This window comes from Rhinopithecus roxellana, chromosome 19 (assembly GCF_007565055.1).
Source record: "Rhinopithecus roxellana isolate Shanxi Qingling chromosome 19, ASM756505v1, whole genome shotgun sequence".
In the NCBI taxonomy this organism is placed as follows: domain Eukaryota; kingdom Metazoa; phylum Chordata; class Mammalia; order Primates; family Cercopithecidae; genus Rhinopithecus; species Rhinopithecus roxellana.
In genome coordinates this window covers 37,927,674-37,943,066 of record NC_044567.1, presented here as the reverse complement: position 1 = coordinate 37,943,066, position 15,393 = coordinate 37,927,674, and the positions used below count along the sequence as shown (strand labels likewise).

Sequence of the window (15,393 nt, the reverse complement as noted above, 5' to 3'; positions counted from 1 at the left end):
ATTTATTGATATGTGTAGGAAGAACCAACCTTGTATACTAGGGATAATGCTTACTTGATCATGGTGGATTCGCTTGTTGATGTGCTTTTAGATTCAGTTTGCTAGTATTTTGCTGAGAATTTTTGCATCAATGTTTATCAAGGATATTGGCTTGAAGTTTTCTTCGTGTGTGTGTGTGTGTGCGTGTGCGTGTGTGTGTCTGCCACACACAAAAGATATCAAGATGATGCTGGCCTCACAGAACGAGTTAGGGGAAGAGTCCCTCCTCTTCAATTTTTTGGAATAGTTTCAGTAGAAATGGTGCCATCTCTTTGTACATCTGGTAGAATTCAGCTGTGAACCCACCTGGTTCTGGGCTTTTTTTTGGGGGGGGGGTTGGTAAGCTGTTTCTTACTGAATCAATTTCAGAGCTCATTATTGGTCTGTTCAGAGTCTCCATTTCTTCCTGGTTCCATCTTGGGATGGAACTCCTTCAGTTCAACTCTGATTTTGGTTATTTGTCTTGTGTTAGTTTTGGGGTCAGTTTGTGCTTGTTTCTATAGATTTTCTAGGTGTGATATTACGTTTATTTGAGATCTTTCTAACATTTTGATGTAGGCGTTTAGATCTATAAAATTTCCTTTCACAATGCTTTAGCTGGGTCCGAGATTTTGGTATGTTGTATCTTTGTTCTCATTAGTTTCAATACATTTCTTGATTTCTGCTTTAATTTCACTGCTTACCCAAAAGTCATTCAGGAGCACACTGTTTTAATTTCCTTATAATTGTATGCTTTTGAGTGGTTTTCTCAGTATGGATTTCTATTTTTATTGTGCAATGGTGGTTGGTATGAATTCATTTTTTTAAAGTTTGCTGAGAATTGTTTTATGGTTGTGTGGTCAATCTTTAAGTATGTGTTCTGTAAACTTCAGAAGAATGTGTATTCTGTTGTTTTGGGGTGAAGAGTTCTATAGATACCTGTTAGGTCCATTTGGTCAAATGACAAGTTCAGGTCCCATGTGTCTTTGTTAGTTTCTTCCTCAATCATCTAATATTGTCAGTGGGGTGTTGAAGTCTCCCACTATTATTGTGTGGTTATCTAAGTCTCTTTGTAGATCTCTAAGAAGTTCCTTTATAAATCTAGGTGCTCCTGTATTAGGTACATATATATTTGGGATAGTTAAGTCTTCTTGTTGAACTGAACTCTATACCATTATGTAATGCTCTTGTCTTGATTATTGTTGGTTTAAAAGTCTGCTTTGTCTGAAATTGCAGTAACAATTGCTGCTCTTTTTTCTTTTCTATTGTTCTTGCTAGAGCTTTCTCTGTTGCTTTACTTTGAGCCTATGGATGTTACTGTATGTGAGATGGGTCTCTTGAAGACAGCATATAGTTTGGTCTTTCTTCTTATCCAACTTGCCACTGTGTGCCTTTTAAGTAGGCATTTAGCCTTTTTACATTCCTGTCATCATGTTGTTAAGTTGGTTATTATGCAGACTTGATTTTGTGGTTGCTTTACAGTGTCAATGGTTTATGTGCTTAAGTGTGTTTTTGTGGTGGCCGGTAACAGTTTTTCCTTTCCATATTTAGCACTCCCTTAAGGATCTCTCGTAAGGCAGGTTTGGTGGTAACGAATTCCCTTAGCATTTACTTATCAGAAAAGTATCTTATTTCTCCTTCAATTATGAAGCTTTGTTTGGTTGTATATGAAATTTTTGGTTGGAATATCTTTTTGTTAAGAACGCTGAATATAGGCTCCCAATCTCTTCTGTCTCGTAGGGTTTCTGGCCAAAGGTCTGCTGTTAGCCTGATAGGGTTCCCACTGGAGGTGATCTGCTCTTTCTCTGGAGCTGCCTTTAACATTTTTTCATTCATTTTGACTTTGGAGAATCTGAGGACTGTGTGTCTTGGGGATGGTCATCTTGTATACTGCAGGGGTTCTCTGAATTTCCTGAATTTGAACGTTGGCTTCTCTAGTGAGGCTGGGGAAATTTTCATGGATGATATCCTCAAATCTGTTTTCCAAATTGCTTGCTTTTTCTCCCTCTCTTTCCGAGATGTCAATGAGTTGTAGATTTGGTCTCTTTACATAATCCCATATTTCTTGTAGCCTTTGTTCATTCTTATTTTTTATTTTTGTTTGACTGAGCTATTTAGGAGAATCAGTCTTTGAGCTCTGAAATTCTTTCTTTAGCTTGGTCAATCCTGCTGTTAATGTTTGCAACTGTACTCTTTTTTTTTTTTTTTTTTTTTTTTTTTTTTTTTTTTTGAGACAGCGTCTAACTCTGTTGTTCAGGCTGCAGTGTGGTGGCACAATGATAGCTCACTGCAGTTTTGAACTCCTGGGCTTAAGCGATCCTCCCACTAAAGCCTCCCAAGTACCTGGGACTATAAGCATGCACCACTATACCCAGCTAACTTTAAAAAAATTTTTCTGTAAAGATGGGGTAAAATTTGTGAAGTGAGTTTTTCAGCTCTGTCACATCAGTTTGGTTCTTTCTTAAAACAGTCATTTCATCTTTCATCTCCTGTATTATTTTATTGTATTCTTCAGATTCCTTATATTGGGCTTCTACTTTCTCCTGAATCTCAATGATCTTTGTTCCTGTCCACATTCTGAATTCTACTTCTGTCATTTCAGCCTGGTTAAGATTCATTGCTGGGGAACTAGTGTGGTCATTTGGAGGTGAGAAGACACTGCCTTTTTGAGTTGCCAGAGTTCTTGTGCTGGTTCTTTCTCATCTGAGTGGGTTGACGTTCCTTCAGTTTCTGGAGCTGCTATCCTTTGAATGGGATTTTTTTTTTTTTTTTTTTTGCTTTTATCTTCTTTGATGCATTTCTGGGTTTGATTGTGGCATAAAGTGGGTTCAGTTGAATGGCTCTGTTTCTGGAAAATTTTAGTGGGCCAAGGCTCAGCTCAGCACTCCTGGGCTGCATGCTCTAACTCTGGGGGGTGCTGGTACCAAGCCCCTGGCTTTGTTCTCTGGCCCCTCTAGGTTAGGAACCTGCTGTGCCAAAAGGGCTGAAGTTTTCTTGGTCCACTGGCAATAACATTCTGATAAGTGGTGTCAGACAAAACACTTCACTGGGGTGGTGGCAGTTGGATCCATGCTTGCTTGCAGGTGCCAGCAGCCACTCAGAGCCATGTGGTGGGATGCACACACATCTACTGAAGCAAGGTACTAGTGGGAGTGGGCTTGTGGCATTGTTCCATGCTCTTGAGCTGGCAGCAGTGGTGGTGCAGTAGGTGTGGGGTGCTGGTGGGGGGTAGGAATGCTGGACTCTGTGCACATGCATTTGCACCAGCACTGGTGGCAGCATGGGGGTGGTGGGGGGGCAAGTTGCTAGTGTCTGTGTGCATGTTTGCAGCAGCAATGGTGGAATGACTGGGTGCCCACATGCCAGTGGGGGCAGCAGCATGTACTCATGCAGCAGTAGCATGGTGGGTTACGCACACACACTGGTGGGGAGAAGTGAGGTCCACTCACTCGCAAACCTTGGCAAAGCAGTGGGAATGTGGCTGTGGACAAATGCATGCTGGTAAAGCTGCGGAGGGGAGGTTGTGGTGGGGGGAAGTTGCAGGTAGGCTAGTATGTGTTGGCAGGGGCCACTCTGCTGGAACCTATGATGGTCAGGAGTGGTCTGCTGGTGAAGGAGCTACACCCCAGGAAGTACCCTGGTTGGGCACTGAGGGTGCACTGCAAGTGAGTGTGGCCAAGCTGGGGCCTTGAGAGAGGTCAGCTGTCAGGGGGACACTCAGATTGGTCTGGCACCATCTCACAGGCAAGAATACTCTACTCTGTCCAGGTCTGACAGTTATCTCAAGGTTAAAGTCTCCTAGAGGAGCATGGTGTGCCTTGAGGGATGGGAATCCCTGGCCATGCTCCACTACAGATGTTCTCATACCAAACCATCTGGGCACCACACAGGGTGGAGTCCTACCCCTCCTACATGTGTTAGCAGTTCACCCTGCCAGCTCAAGTGTTCATGGGGGTCATAGAATCTCCTGTTGCCAGGATTCCGGAGGTCCGTGATAAGAGCGGCTACTCCTTGCCTGTTCAACTCACCCTTTCCACAGGAGTTGCTGGGGGTCGTGAATGAGTCGCATTACTTGGTAGCCCCACCCAGGCTTCCCAGCTCCCTTCAGCCCAGCTTCTGTGTCCTCCATCTGTTCAATTTCAAAGCCTTCTCTCTGAAGATGTGCTTGGAGTGTGCCAATCTTCCTGATGTCCAGTCTCTCCGTGGCAGATGTTCCTCCTGGCTGCATCTAGTTGGCCATCTTGGCTCTAAATCTCCATTACTGTTATTCTTAATAGACTTTTAAGACTAGCTTCCTTCAATTAGTAGTATGTATTTAAGGTTTCTCCATGTCTTTTTGTGATTTGGTATCTCATTTCTTCTTATCACTGAATAATTTCCATGATATGGAATGTACCACAGTTTATCCCTTCACCTATGGAAGGACATTTTTGGTAATTATTAATAAGGCTGCTGTAACCACTTGTGTGCAGGTTTTTGGGTGAACATAAATTGTTAACTCATTTGGGTAAATACATATGAGTGTAAGTGAGGGATCATGTGGTAAGCCTATGTATAGCTTTGTAAAACAAATGAAAATACAACCTATCAAAATTTGTGAGATATAGCAAAAGCAGTGTTTAGGGGGAAATGTACAGCACTGAATGAATATATTAGCAAAAAACATCTGAAATTAATCATTTAAGTGTCCACCTTAGGAAACTAAAACAAAAGAGCAAATTAAATCCAAGGTAAGCAGAAGACAAGATAAAAAATTAGAGGAGAAGTCAATGAAACTTAAAAAAGGGAACGGAAAATCAACACAACCAAATGCTAATTTTTTGGACAAGATCAATAAAAGTGATAAGCCTCTAGCCAGACTAACCACAAAAGGAAGTGAGAAAACACTACTTACCAAATGAAAGATAATTCTCACACTGATTCTATAGACATTAAAAGGATAATTTATGACTATTATGAACAACTCTGTGCTCACAAATATGATAACCTAGATATGTTCCTGAAAAACACAATCTACCAAAATTAATATAAGGAGAAACAGATAATCTGAATAAGCCTGTGTCTATTAAAGGAACCGAATCAATAACTGTTAACTTTCTAAAACAGAAAGCACCAGGCCCAGATGGCTTTAACGGTACATTCTACTAAATATTTAAGAAATAAATGATACCAATTCTTTACAATTTCTTCCAGAAAATAGAAGCAGAGAGAATACTGTCTAAGTCCGTGAGGCCAGCATTAACCTAATACTCAAAAGAGAAAGATATTACAAGAAAGAAAAGTATAGACCAATACCTGCTATGAACGTAGATGCAAAAAATCCTCAACAAAGTATTAGCAAATTGAACCAAAAATATACAAAAATAATTATACAACACAACCAAGTGCGATTTATTTCAGGTTATGCAAGTCTGGTTCAACACTCAAAAATCAACTAATGTAATTAATCACATCAACAAGCTAAAAAAGAAAAATCATGTGATCATAGCAATAGATGCAAAAGAAGCAGTTGATGAAATCCAACACCCATTCATGATAAAAAATTATCAGTGAACAAGAAATAGAGGAGAACTTCCTCAACTTGATAAAGAACACCTAAAAAAAAACCCCTACAGCTAACATCGTAATTAATGGTGAGAAACTAGATGATGCAGGTTCATTTTGTACTTTCCCTGCCTTGGTCTTAAAATTAGCCATTTCTCTAGGGAGCTGTGGTTCTTTTAGTATGAAATGGTATTTAAAAACCAAGATAAGTATAGTGAAGTGCTCAGTATAGTGAAGGGATGTTACTGCTGTAGGCCCTTTCAGTGCACAGGGCTAGAACATACACATTCGCATGTACTACATGTATCTACATCTATTAAAAACCATGAGATCATCACAATGCCTCCAATTCTAATTCAATTCCCAGAATGGTTTTTAGCTTCCCTCATCCCATATTTATATCTCCCTTATCTAAAATGAGAAATCTGACTCCCAGCAACATTGATATATTTACTCATTCGTTTAGTTCAACAATACATAGAATGTAATTTCAGAATTATTTGTCTATACCCCTGAGGGGGGGGAAAACCCAAACTACTAAAAGTTAAAGATTTGTTTACAGTCTTTGTGTGTGTGTTTTTTAAGTATTTAGATCTAGGATTACATAGTTAAAGTACTAAGTATAAAAGTTCTTTAGTGAGTTTTGGAAAATATGGTTATAGTATTCATTCAAAATACAGTTAGGTTTATTTTCTGTTTGTATTCCATTTTATGGTTTTTTCCCTCATATCTGTATTTTAATTTTTTAACATATTTAACACATTAATACTCCAAGTCAAAAGAACTCAGAGAGGACTGGTCCATGCTGGGGTAGGCTGAGTGGCTGTTAGGTGGCTTGTGTCATGGGGCCTCAGGCCAACCATGGCCAAGCCCTTGATGCACAGGCAGCATGGTATGTGCTCCAACCGTAGCTGTGTCAGCATGTTATGATGGCATTCAGTAGCAACCTGGCTACCAGAATCCCCAATAGTAAAGAGAAATACTCAAGGCTCTGCAGCACAGATGATGGCTACATTGACCTTCAGTCTAAGGAAAGCCCTCCCAGCCAGTCTCGGTGACTGACACCTATAATTCCAACACTTTGGGAGGCCAAGGCAGGAGGACTGTTTGAGGCCAAGAGTCTGAGACCAGCCTGGGCAACATAGTGAGATAAGGGATAATTATCTTATACCTTATACTTATCTCTACCTTCATGTTCCAGTGGAAGACCTTGGTAAAATCAAGTATCAGTGTGGGTCCATCTGCAATATTTTTTACTTGCTTTCTTACTGACAGCAACCAGGAATTTTTTAAGCCACAGAGCAAGTGTCCAAAACGTAAACACTTTCTCTGTTTACCAATCCTTGGCCAGCTCTGATTTGGTTCACCAATAGGTTGTCCAGCATATAACTGGGTCATTCTGGCCTTGTAGATTAAGATGTTTTGTATATCATCCCTTTAAGAATTGGACTTTTGGCTGTTTCCTAATAAAAAATGTAGGGAAGTGGTTATTATTAAAATTTACACCCTATTTCTAGCACCTTGTATTATGATGTCGTTCTGCTGAAGATCGTAAGACTCAGCCTGGATCCCTCGAGGACTAGACTGCCTTAGGTTGATTCTGTTTCCTAGTTTGCAAAAAAACAAATTAAATTCAAAAGAAATTAAAATGTCAAAAAAAAAAAAATCAAGTTCAGAGGAGTGTACCTAGGAATGGAATTGTTGGGTTACAGAATATGCATATGCTTCATGTTAGTAGATCATGCCAAGTATTTTTCCAAAGTGGTTGTACCAATTTATACTTACATCATCAAGGGATGAAAGTTCCAACTGTTCCACAATATTGCCAATACTTGGTAAGGTTTTTGAAACAATTTTATTAATTTTGATGGATGTGTAAGGTTATTTTCATTTCTCCAATGACAAAGGATGTTTATATTTAATAGAGAAGTACTCAGATTGGGAATAAGACAAAGAGGTCTGCTATTACTTCTTTTATTCACAATTGTGAAAGAGGTCCCAGTCAATGCAAATACATACATACATCCATATAAGATACAGGATTAGAAGGAGATAAAACTTTCCTTTTTCACAAATGACAAGATTGTATACACAGAAAATCCAAGTTAATTTATTGATGTACTATTAGAATTAATGGATGAATATAGCAAAGTACAGTTGACTTTCGAATACAGGTTTGAATTGTGCAAGCCTGCTTATCTACATATTTTCTTTCACCTCTGCCACCTGAGACAGCAAGACCGACCCCTTCTCTTCCTTAGCCTACTGAATAAGGATAGACCTTTACGATAGTCCACTTGCACTTAATAGAAAGTAAATATATTTTATCTTCCTTATTTTTTTCTTAATAACATTGCCTTTTCCTTAGTTTACTTTATTGTAAGAATATAGTATATAATACATATAACATAAAATATATGTTAATTGACTATGTTATCAGTAAGACTTCTGGTCAACAACAGGCTATTAGTAGTTAAGCTTCTGGGGAGTCAAAAGTTATGCACAGATTTTTTTGTTTACTGCATTGGGGGTTAGCGCCCCTAACCCTTGCATTGTTCAAGGGTCAGCTGTATTTAGATAAAGATAAATATATGAAAGTATTTCCACATATTAAGTCACAATTGGAAAATAAAATCATAATAGCATCAAAAAACATGAAGTACCTAGAAATACATGTAATGAGAAATGTGTAACACCTCTACCCAGACAACTACAAAACATTACCAAGAGAAATTAAAGAAGACCTAGGTACCTAAAAGGATACAGTATGCTTATGGATTGAAAATATGTCAATTTTTCACAAACTGATCTATAGCAGTATGGTTCTCAAAATGTGGTCCCTGGGTCAGGAGCATCAACATATCCTGGGAACTTGTTACAAATGAAAATTCTTGGGCTTCACCCAAGACCTACTGAATCTGAAATTCTGTATTTTAACAAGACCTTCTTGTGATTCTGATATAGGCTAATGTTTAAGAACCACTGATCTACAGATTCAGTGCAATTCCAATATAATTAAGTAACTCACCTCCTTTTGCTGGGTAAGTAAAGCATGATGCTAGCAAGTCTTTCTAAAAAAGGACTGGATGTAAAACTATTTGCTGCTTAATTCATAATTTAAAAATGAAAGAATAAAATAATTTAACTTTCTGAGAATTCCAGCTACATTTAATGTAATATTGTATCAGAGTTTCTAAGGTAATTATGTTATAAGGTGATTTTTACAATATTTGTGTGGCTGCTTTTGAGAATACAGAAGAGACAGAATAATATTACTTGCATGTCATAATACTTACAGTATTAAGTAAGGTATCATACACAGCATTCACAAATTTAGCATTAATCCCAGAGTCTTCAATGGTGTTAAATGAGGCAGTGGCATCTTTCTGCAAATTCAATTTAAGAATTAAGTATATTCAACATTTTGAAGACTATTCTTAGTAAAATTTGAATCATACTATTTCTTCATAATTTCGACTATTTTTTAGTCTGATAATAAAAAAGAACTGTTAGGGCAAAATTTCTGAAAATAAAAAGAAATGTACAAAGATTATTTTAATACCTTTTTTAAAACTGAAGGTATGGAGTTAAACATGAATATCAGAGCGAGTAAAAACAATATTTAAGGGCTGGGCTTATATCTGTAATCCCAGTGTTTTCGGAGGCTGACATGGGAGGGGTCACCTGAGGTCAGGAGTTCAAGACCAGCCTGGCCAACATGGTGAAACCCCGTTTCTACTAAAAATACAAAAATTAGCCGGGTGTGGCAGCAGGCACCTGTAATCCCAGCTACTCAGGAGGCTAAGGCACAAGAATTGCGTGAACCCAGGAGGCGGAGGTTGCAGTGAGCTGAGATTGCACCACTGCACTCCAGCCTGGGCAACAGAGTGAGACCCCATCTCAAAACAAAACAAAACAACCCCCTCTCAAAAAAAAAATCCATATACTTACATAGTATGTGTAGTATTACATAATTGTATGTACTGTATAATTTCTGAAATCAATACATACATACGCATGTTTAAATCAATATGGGGTATAAATGAGGTAAATTTATCATTTCTGGAAAATTTTAAACTAAAAGTAAAATGAAAAATGTGTTTTATGTATAATTACCTTAAATGCAGCATTTAATTCTGGGAAAGAATCAAATGTTGTTAGATAAAAATCATGTACTGCTTTCCAATCTCCTGATGACTTAACTTTTTCTACATCTTCCCTAAAATGAAAACATACATTAACCATATATATATATATAGAAATATTCAGATAAACTAGCACTACTTTTTAATAAATGCCACCAAATATGCAATACGAAATACTGAAACCAAATAAAGAAATATGTCCCAGTTAATATAGTTTATGGATTTATAATTCTTAATTGGATTAAGATATTAATCCAGCTTTAACTTTCTCATTTACTTACTTTTAAAAAAGATCATTCTTAACATGTCTCTTTCAACTATCACTCTTTCCTTCCCTTCATAGCTAAACTTCTGGAGACTTTGTTTACATTCTGTCTTTATCATTCCCATTTAGTCCTTCAAATATGCATCTGGATTTTTTGAATGGTGACATAACTTTTATAGTATGTGTCACATCATAAATGAACTCTTATTTTTAAAAATGGTAACAGTCTATTATTTAATTACCACCTTTATCTTTTTGTTTTGACTCATAGACTCTTACTTAGCATTTCCTTTATTTTGCTACAGCCTATCTAACTCTTACCTGTTATTCATACATTTGTTTTCTTTCACCTTCAACTTGAGACATAAAATCTTTTGAGGTCCTCTTGGCTAACACCTTATAATGATTCAAAAGTTAAATTAATTTCTCAAATAAATATATTAAATTATGTAAAGTGCTGACATGCAGATGATTATACATTTACATATAATAGTGAGCTGAAACTTACTGAAAGTCTTTCATAGTTTTGGGCTGGATAGGAAGAATAGGTTCTGGAAGGACTGGGGCCTTCATTTCGGATGATGATGCATCCATAGATACACGCTGTTTTTGTCTAACATCAAGGCAAATTGGTGGTTGGTCTCTCACTGTGAAGTATAAAAAGACATTCAAAATAATGAATCATTAAACTTTTCCAAATTATAAAATACAAGATTAATTCAACATCAACAGAAAATAAATGAATTATTTTGTATTACATTCACTTTGAGATTAAAGAAAAATCAACCATAGTGAAGGACCTTTACTGGAGAGCTTATTCCCCCACTCCCCCACTTCACTCACAACACATATTAGGCTGTATCTTACATTGATGTGTATACTTAATATAGAGCTTCTTCCCTTTTTCCCTTCTCCCTCAAAATTGTCTGTTAATGTAATTTGGCATTTCTTTCCTCTCCCCTCTTCCCAAAAGTCATCTTTCAGGGAATATTTCAATGTATGATTATTGTAGCTATATAATAAAAATCAGGTAGACTGATTCTTTCAACTTTATACTTCTTTTAAAAAACAGTTTTACCCATTCCAGTTCTTCTGCCATTTCAGGTAAATTTGAAAATGATCTTATCTATATCAACAAAAAACTTACCGGAATTTTGACAGGAAATGCATGAAATTCCTTTTTGTATCAATTTGGGGAGAACTTGTGTATCAATTTGGGGAAAACTGGCATCTTTACTACAATAAGCGTTCTAATACATGAACACAGTATGCCTTTACACTTACTTAGATCTTAATTTCTTTCACCAGCATGGTATAATTCTAAGCATACATATTTGGTAATGTTTGCTAGACTTAAACCTTTTATTCTTTTTTAAGTAATTACCAATGATATGTATTTTCACATTAGTGTCCATGCGTTCATTGTTAGCATAAAGAAATATAACTGACTTTTGTATGTTTATCTTGTATTCTTTAACCTTACTGAACTCACTTATTAATTCTAGGAAGGTTTATTTTTGAGATTTCATGGTTTTTTTTTTTGTTTTGTTTTTTGTTTTGCATAGACAATCATGCCATCTGCAAATAGGGACAGTCTTATTCCTTATTTTCTAATCTGTATGTCTTTTTTCTTCTTTTTGTCTTCTTGTATCGGCTAAAATTTGCAGCACCGAGAAGAATAAGAGTTAGAACAAACATCCTTGCATTATTCTCACTCTTAAGTGCGTACTCTTAAAAGGGAAAGCACTAAATATTTAGCCATGAAGAAAAAGGGTAAGCTTTACCAATAAAAGGGTACTCCCTCTGATTCTTAGCATGTTGAATAAGAGTGCTAAGAGCAGACATCCTTGCCTTGTTCCCAAACTTAAGGTAAAAGCACTCAGTCTTTCACAATTACATAAAACATTAATTGCAGGTTTTTTCTAGATGCTGTTTATCAAGTAAAGGAAAAAGTCCCTCTTCTATTTTTCTGGGAGTTTTAATTTTTTTCATTATGAATAGGTGTTGGATTTTGTCAAGTTATTTTACTGCATGGAATCATTCTTAAGCATGTTAGTATGGTGGATTACATTAATTGATATTTTTAAAACTGAACCATCTAGCATCCCTGGAGTGACCTTTTGGTAATGGTGTATAACTCTTTTTATATATTGCTGAATTTTATTTGCTAATACTTTGTTAAGGACTTCTGCCACCTATATTCATGAGGGATATTGGTCTATAGTCTATAAATTTTTTTTTTTAACTATCGTTATCTGGTTTTATCAATGTAATACCAGCTGTGTAAAATGAAAAAGAAATGTTCCCTTTTCATCTATTTTCTGGTAGAGATTGTACAGAAATGGTGTTAATTCTTCAAACATTTGCCAGAATTCTCCTGGGTGACCACCCAGACGTGAATATTCTTTTTTAAAGTTTTAAAACTAGAAATCAATTTCCTTAGTGGTTATAGAACTATGCAAATTATTTCAAACTGGATGAGTTGCAATAGCTTTTGTTTTTTGAGGAACTGGTCCATTTCATCTGTAATTTATGTGCGTACAGTTGTTTGTAGTATTCCCTTATTATCTTTTCTGATGTTGACAGGGTCTGTTGTAATATCTCCTATTTCATTTATGATACTGATAATCTACCTTTTTATGTCCGTCTTTCTAGAGGTTTATTAATTTTACTGATCTTATCAAAGAGCCATCTCTTTGTTTCATTTTCTCAATGTTTGTTTTCAGTTTCACTGATTTTATCTTTATATTTCCTCCTTCCTGCTTACTTTGGGCTGATATTCTCTTCTTTTCCTAGGTCCATGAGCTAAAGGCTTAGATATTTGTTTTGAAAATTTCCCCCTTTTCTAATGTATGCATGACTGCTATAAATTTCCCTCTCAGCACTGCTATAGCAGTATCCCACAGCATTTGATATGTTGTATCATATTTTTATTTTCATTCCATCCCATCCATTTTTTAACCTCCCTTAAGACTTCATCTTTGACCAATGAATTATTTGGAAGTTGTTTAATTTCCAAGTATTTTGGAGACGCTCCTGTTATTTTCTGTTACTGATTTCTAATTTGACTAGTCAGAAAACATACTTTACATTATCTCAATTCTTTAAAATTTCAGTTGTTTCATGGCCCAGAATATGATCCATTTTGCTATATGTCCCATTGGCACTTGAAATGCCATGTGTATTCTGTTGTTGGATAGAGCGTGCTATAAATGTGCTGTTGGTTGATGGTGGCACTGAGTTACTCTATATACTTATTGATTTTCTAGCTAGTTCCATCAAATATACACTTACAGTTGGAGTCTTCAATACCTAACTGTGGATTCTTTTGTTTCTGCATTCAGGTCTACCAGTTTCCCCCCGCAGTTTTTACAGCTCTGCTGTTTGGTTTATACACACTTGTGATCGCTACATATTTTGAGTGATTATCCCTTTTATCATTATATAATGTTCCCCTCTGTCTCCATGAATTTTCTTTGTTCTAAGTCCACTTTATCTGATATTAATGCAGTCATTTCTGTTTTCTTCGATTGATGTTTACATAAATGTCTTCCTCTATCCATTTACTTAAAACTTGCTTATACTGTTATATTTGAAGCGAAGTTCTTATAAATAGAATACAGTTGGGTCATGTTTTTTGTTCACTCTGACAATATCTTTTATTTAGACTATTTACATTTAATGTAATTTTTAATAAGGTAGAGCCTAAGTCTGTGATTTTATTTTCTATTTGTTCTCTCTGCTTATTTGTTATTTTTCCTGCAGGTTCCTTTCTGCAGGTTAAACATTTTCTAGAATTCTCTTTTGATTTATATATAGTGTTTCTGAGAGGTTTCTCTAGATATTACATTACATATAATAATTTGTCACATGCTACTCACATCGTCATTTTACCAGTTGGAATGAAGTCAGAAATCCTACCTCCTTTACCTTCCCCTGTTTATAATTTTCTTTTTGTGTATGTGACAGGGTCTTGCTCTTTCACTCAGGATGGGTGTGGTGGTGTGACCATGGCTAACTGCAGCCTCAAACACCTGGGCTAAAGTGATTTTCCTATGTCAGCCTCCTGAGTAGCTAGGACTACAGGCATGCACCAAAAGCCTGACTAATTTTTAAAATTTTTATGGAGACAAAGTCTCGCTATGTTCCTCAAGCTGGTCTCAAACTCTTGGCCTCAAGCCATCCTCCTGTCTTGGCCTCCCAAAACACTGGGGTTACAGGTGTGAGTCACTGAACTCAGCCATAATTTTCTTTTTTCCTTTATATACATTTAGAACCACCCCTGTGTTACAATTTTTGTTTCAACTACCAAATATAATTTAGAAAACATAAGAGGAGAAGTCTATTGTATTTATCCATACTTTTGTTTATCACCTTCTTTCCTCTTTCCTCACATCTCAAGTTTCCTTCTTTTGTTTCCTTTCTGTTTAGAGAACTCCTTTATTCTTTTAGAGTAAATGTAGTGGCAACAAATTCTTAGTTTTTCTTCATCAGAAAATGTCTTGATTTCCCTTCCCTCCATTCCTGAAAAATATTTTCATCAGGTATAGCATTCTACAGTGACAGTCCTTTTAGCATTTGAAAAATTTAGTGGCATATCCTTCTGGCGGCCTCCATGGTTATTGATGATAAATCTGTTATTTCAATGCCTTTTTTTTTTTTTGAGGGACTGCAAGAGGGGCTTGGTGAGGGCCTTCTTTCTAACAGGGACTCTTCAGAATCCTAAGGGGGTGCAGGGCATCACATGGTGAGGGGGCTGAGTATGTTAGCTCGAATATCTAATCCTCTTCTTATAAAGCCACCAGTCCAATTCCCATGATAACCCATGAATCCATTAACCCATGAATGGATTCATCTATTCATAAGAGCAGAGCCCTCATGACCCAATTACCACTTAAAGGTCCCGCCTCTCAATACAGCTACATTGGGGATATTTCAACATGAATTGTGATGGAAACAAATACTCAAACTACAGCATCTTCCTTAACGTGTCATTTTTTCCTGGCTGCTTTCAAGATCTTTTTGTCGGTATTCAGTTTTGACAGGTTTAATTATGATGCTTCTTGCTGTGGATTTCTTTGGATTTCTTCTGAATGAGGTTTATTTAGCTTCTTGAATCTGCAGGTTTATGTCTTTCACCAAATGTAGAAAATTCTCAGTCATGACTTGGTTACTTTTTCAGCCCTACTGTCTTTTCCTCTTCTTCTGGGACTCTGATAATAGGATTGTAACACCTTTTGTTATAGTATCTGAGGTCCCTGAGACTCTGTTGATTTTTCAGTCTATTTTCTATTGTTAAGACTAGATAATTTCTATTGTCCTGTCTTTCAGTTCATTGATTCCTATCCCCTCCATTCTGTTGTTGAGCCCATCTACAAAGCTTTTTACTGTGATTGTTGTAATTTCTCAAGTATTAAGACT

General features: G+C 36.5%; 1 protein-coding gene across 1 annotated transcript in view; it reads right to left on the bottom strand.

The window, feature by feature from the left end:
• HECTD2 (HECT domain E3 ubiquitin protein ligase 2) overlaps positions 1 to 15,393 on the bottom strand; it is an 87,844-nt gene that overhangs the window by 37,432 nt on the left and 35,019 nt on the right. Inside the window, exons 3-5 of the mRNA XM_030924152.1 lie at positions 10,481 to 10,619; positions 9,679 to 9,781; positions 8,859 to 8,948 (exon numbers count right to left, since the gene is read on the bottom strand). Coding sequence (XP_030780012.1) covers positions 8,859 to 8,948; positions 9,679 to 9,781; positions 10,481 to 10,619 — 332 coding nt within the window. The remainder of the gene's footprint in view (positions 1 to 8,858; positions 8,949 to 9,678; positions 9,782 to 10,480; positions 10,620 to 15,393) is intronic.